Source organism: Urtica dioica, chromosome 10, assembly GCF_054948205.1.
Source record: "Urtica dioica subsp. dioica isolate 48M chromosome 10, U.dioica_male_clone48M_v1_H2, whole genome shotgun sequence".
Classification (NCBI taxonomy): Eukaryota; Viridiplantae; Streptophyta; class Magnoliopsida; order Rosales; family Urticaceae; genus Urtica; species Urtica dioica.
This window is the reverse complement of record NC_142765.1, coordinates 4033647-4036972: the sequence shown is the minus strand read 5'-3', so window position 1 is coordinate 4036972 and position 3326 is coordinate 4033647. Positions and strand designations below refer to the sequence as shown.

Sequence of the window (3326 nt, the reverse complement as noted above, 5' to 3'; positions counted from 1 at the left end):
ATCCGTGATGAATTATCACAAACCCCACAAGCAAATGTTTGGGAAAGTCCTAACAAAGGAACCGAAATCTCATAGCACAAAAAGGCTAAACCATGAGCTATAATTGTATATATTTCGTATATAATCATATATATGCCCATGTCTAAATGTTTGAACGTGCCAAAACAAATTAGTATAATAATATGACATTCATGCCTTACTTTAATAATTTCATAAAATTCTAATGTCTACTATCTGAGGATTATCACTTGTTCGGAATTAATGAAATATTTAATAATATGAAATGCAGGAGTCGACTAGGTTTTTTTTTTTTTTTTTTTTTTGGGCTTGACCGACTAGTTCTTCTTATTTTCTCACTATCATATTTCGAATCGTCACGTTGAATTGATAATAATAATAATAGTACTTGACATACCTAATTTTAATAATTATGACCATTAGTGTTTTTACAGTGCATCACCAGCATAGATATGCCAAAATCTAAACCCTTGAAAACACCCCTAAACCTACTAATTCAAGTATTTTATTTTTTCTTCCATAAAAAAAGTATTTTTCTTACTCTTAGAAAAACGCCATGAATTGATATTTGTGGTTCGTAGACTAATCTAGTAGTAATTATACATCACGTAGTAGATTCATACCTGCCCCTCAAATAAAATAAAATAAACAAAAATTACGTAATTAATCAATTAAAACATTTGAAATTGCTATACAACGTTTCGTAAATCTTAAGTAAATAATCATAAAAATGACATGGTATTCATGATTTGTCCTTTTATTGTAATAAAATGGTGGATTATTTATGTCAATTTACACGTATAAATACATGATGTAACTATTTATTTAAGATTTACAAAATGTTAAATATATAGCAATGTGAAACTGCAAATATAGCTATGTAATTAATGGACTAAAAAAAACAACCTCCCAAAAAAAAAAAAAAAAAACTAACTCATATCATACACTAAAATCTAAATCAATATCTCACAATAATTTTTGGTATGCATACATATATATATATGTAAGAGCCTTGTTGGATAAAAGCCCCCACACCGAAATTTAATTCGTTACAACGTAGTTTTTATTCATATTGATTTTACCAGAAAAGATGACCTGTTTTAGTCACTGCAAAATAACTTTATTGGTGTTGCTATTCGACCCCACACTTCCTTAGCACCGGAAAACAACGACTTTGTACCAAACTCCCTTCTCTTAATTATTCAGTTGTCTATATATACACACATAAACATATATATCATCACGTTTCATATCAACAAGCACACATCAAGCCTTCTCTCAAAATATATCATCTCACCATACCAATCTCATTTCTCCATCACTATACCAAAAACTATCAATCTCATCTCTCTCTCTCTCTCTCTCTCTCTCTCTCTCTCGCTCAAGAGAATCAACATGAAGAAGATCAATCTATTGTTAAGGAAATGCAAGAGCTTGTCAAGGCAACTATCAAGATCATCCTCGTACAGCAACTTGAGATCCAGATCCACTAGAGAAGACCTAGTTTGTGATCATCATCACCGCAATAATGATGATCACCATTTCATCAACGAATTAGAAGATCAAAATAGCAATAATAAGAGCGCAACGATCTTCGTGGGAAGCTCGAAGAAGCGCTACATCATAGGCACCAAATACTTGACCCACCCTTTGTTCGAAGCCCTACTCCACAAGTCCTCCAACATCGGAGACCATGATCAAGATCACGATCGCGATCAGGATCAGGGTCGCGATCGCGATGCTGATCATCCTAGTAGGGTTTTGGTGGTGAAGTGCGAGGTGGTTCTATTCGATCACCTCTTGTGGATGTTGGAGAACGCGGATCCAGTGAGTCTCGGAACTACCGAGTCCTTTGAGGAGCTAGCTGCTCTTTATGTCTTCTAATTTTACTTGAATACAAATTTATTACTATATATATAATTGATCTACATTCACTACATGTCAACTTTGTCTTGTATGTGCTAAGCTAGCTATTGGTGACCAATTGTCATTAAGCTAGCTAGTTAATTAGGGTATATACATATATTCTTTGGTGTTCCTTTTTTTCTTTTTTCTTTTTTTCTTTTTTATTATGTTCATATATTGTTGATTAGATTTTTCCGTATTTGTACTTTATTCTTTGATCCTGGACTAGTAATAATGGTGTGTTATAGCGTTTGGTTCTCAATGCAGCTTTATTTATTTTATATTATCGCTTATTATTCTGCTATTTAAATCTCGTACTATATATACTCTATCTGTGTACAATGGGAACTATATATAGTCCAGTGTGTTTTAATGAAGTATATATGACGTTTATTATATCCATGTTTGACATTGGATACATCGCTGTATTTATCATTTGTGATCATTTTAATCCAAAATATTTACCATTTTGATGTGTCAATTTGAAAAGAAAAAAAAATCATTCATCGAGTGTTTAATGCCTAAGTAACAGGTTTATGAATTTCGTCAAATTATTTTGACCTTAAATTAAGATATTTTATATGCTTATTGAAAAGGCTCAAACAAATAGTAAAAAGAAAGAAGAAGACAATGTACTATGACTAGTGGGTTTTTTTTCTTTTATTTATTTATATCAGGCTATATTCAATAGAATTTTTCCTTTTGCTAATGTTTTGTCAAGTTAATGCTTCCCTTATAATCAACGTTCACAAATTATCATAACCACTATAGGAGATTAACTAGTAATATAGTAGATTAGTTTAATATATAGATGTGGATGTTTCAACCAATTTTTTCTCACGGATTATCTTTTACGTTAGTATGGACATATCAAACTAACTAGTACTTACTTTCACTTTTAGAAGATCATAAAACTGAATAATATCAATCAATATGCTCCCTAGCTAGTAATTAACATACGTCTCTAAGACCATCTCTAATTCAGAACGTCATAAATGCAGCTTATTACACTTCAAATAGTATTTCATCTCCAATAAAAATTCTATTTTTAACACCAAAAAACATATATATGCCTAGTTGAGAATAGAGTTTGGGTCCTTATGAGTCACCCAAATTTTGTAGAGGGGTTAAGGCACGGGCACGCCCACTATACACGCACCACTGTCGCCGTCTGTCCGATCGAACGGATGGGCGAGTCGGATTGTAGTGCTATCCCGAGCCGAGCCGGCTTGGCTTGGTTGGTGGGTCTTCTTATAATTTTCTAAATGTTGGTACCGATCGAAGGACCTTGGGTAAATGTTTGTAACCTAAGGCTTGAATGTGGCAACCGTCAATATTGATGGCCTTTAACTTGCTATCATGAGCAAGTATAATGTTTATAACCTAAGGTCTAAATGTGGTAA

General features: G+C 32.7%; 1 protein-coding gene across 1 annotated transcript; it reads left to right on the top strand.

Moving 5' to 3' along the window:
• The first annotated feature begins 1268 nt into the window (after positions 1–1268).
• LOC149383140 (SAUR-like auxin-responsive protein family) lies at positions 1269–2252 on the top strand. Its single transcript, XM_089629277.1, has one exon. It carries the CDS (start codon positions 1414–1416, stop codon positions 1900–1902), a length of 489 nt encoding a protein of 162 aa, XP_089485403.1. The 5' UTR covers positions 1269–1413; the 3' UTR covers positions 1903–2252.
• Positions 2253–3326: the final 1074 nt, after the last annotated feature.

What these genes read in the sequence shown, in the direction of transcription:
- LOC149383140 (XM_089629277.1), top strand. Translation starts at nt 1,414, where the DNA reads ATGAAGAAGATCAATCTATTGTTAAGGAAATGCAAGAGCTTGTCAAGG.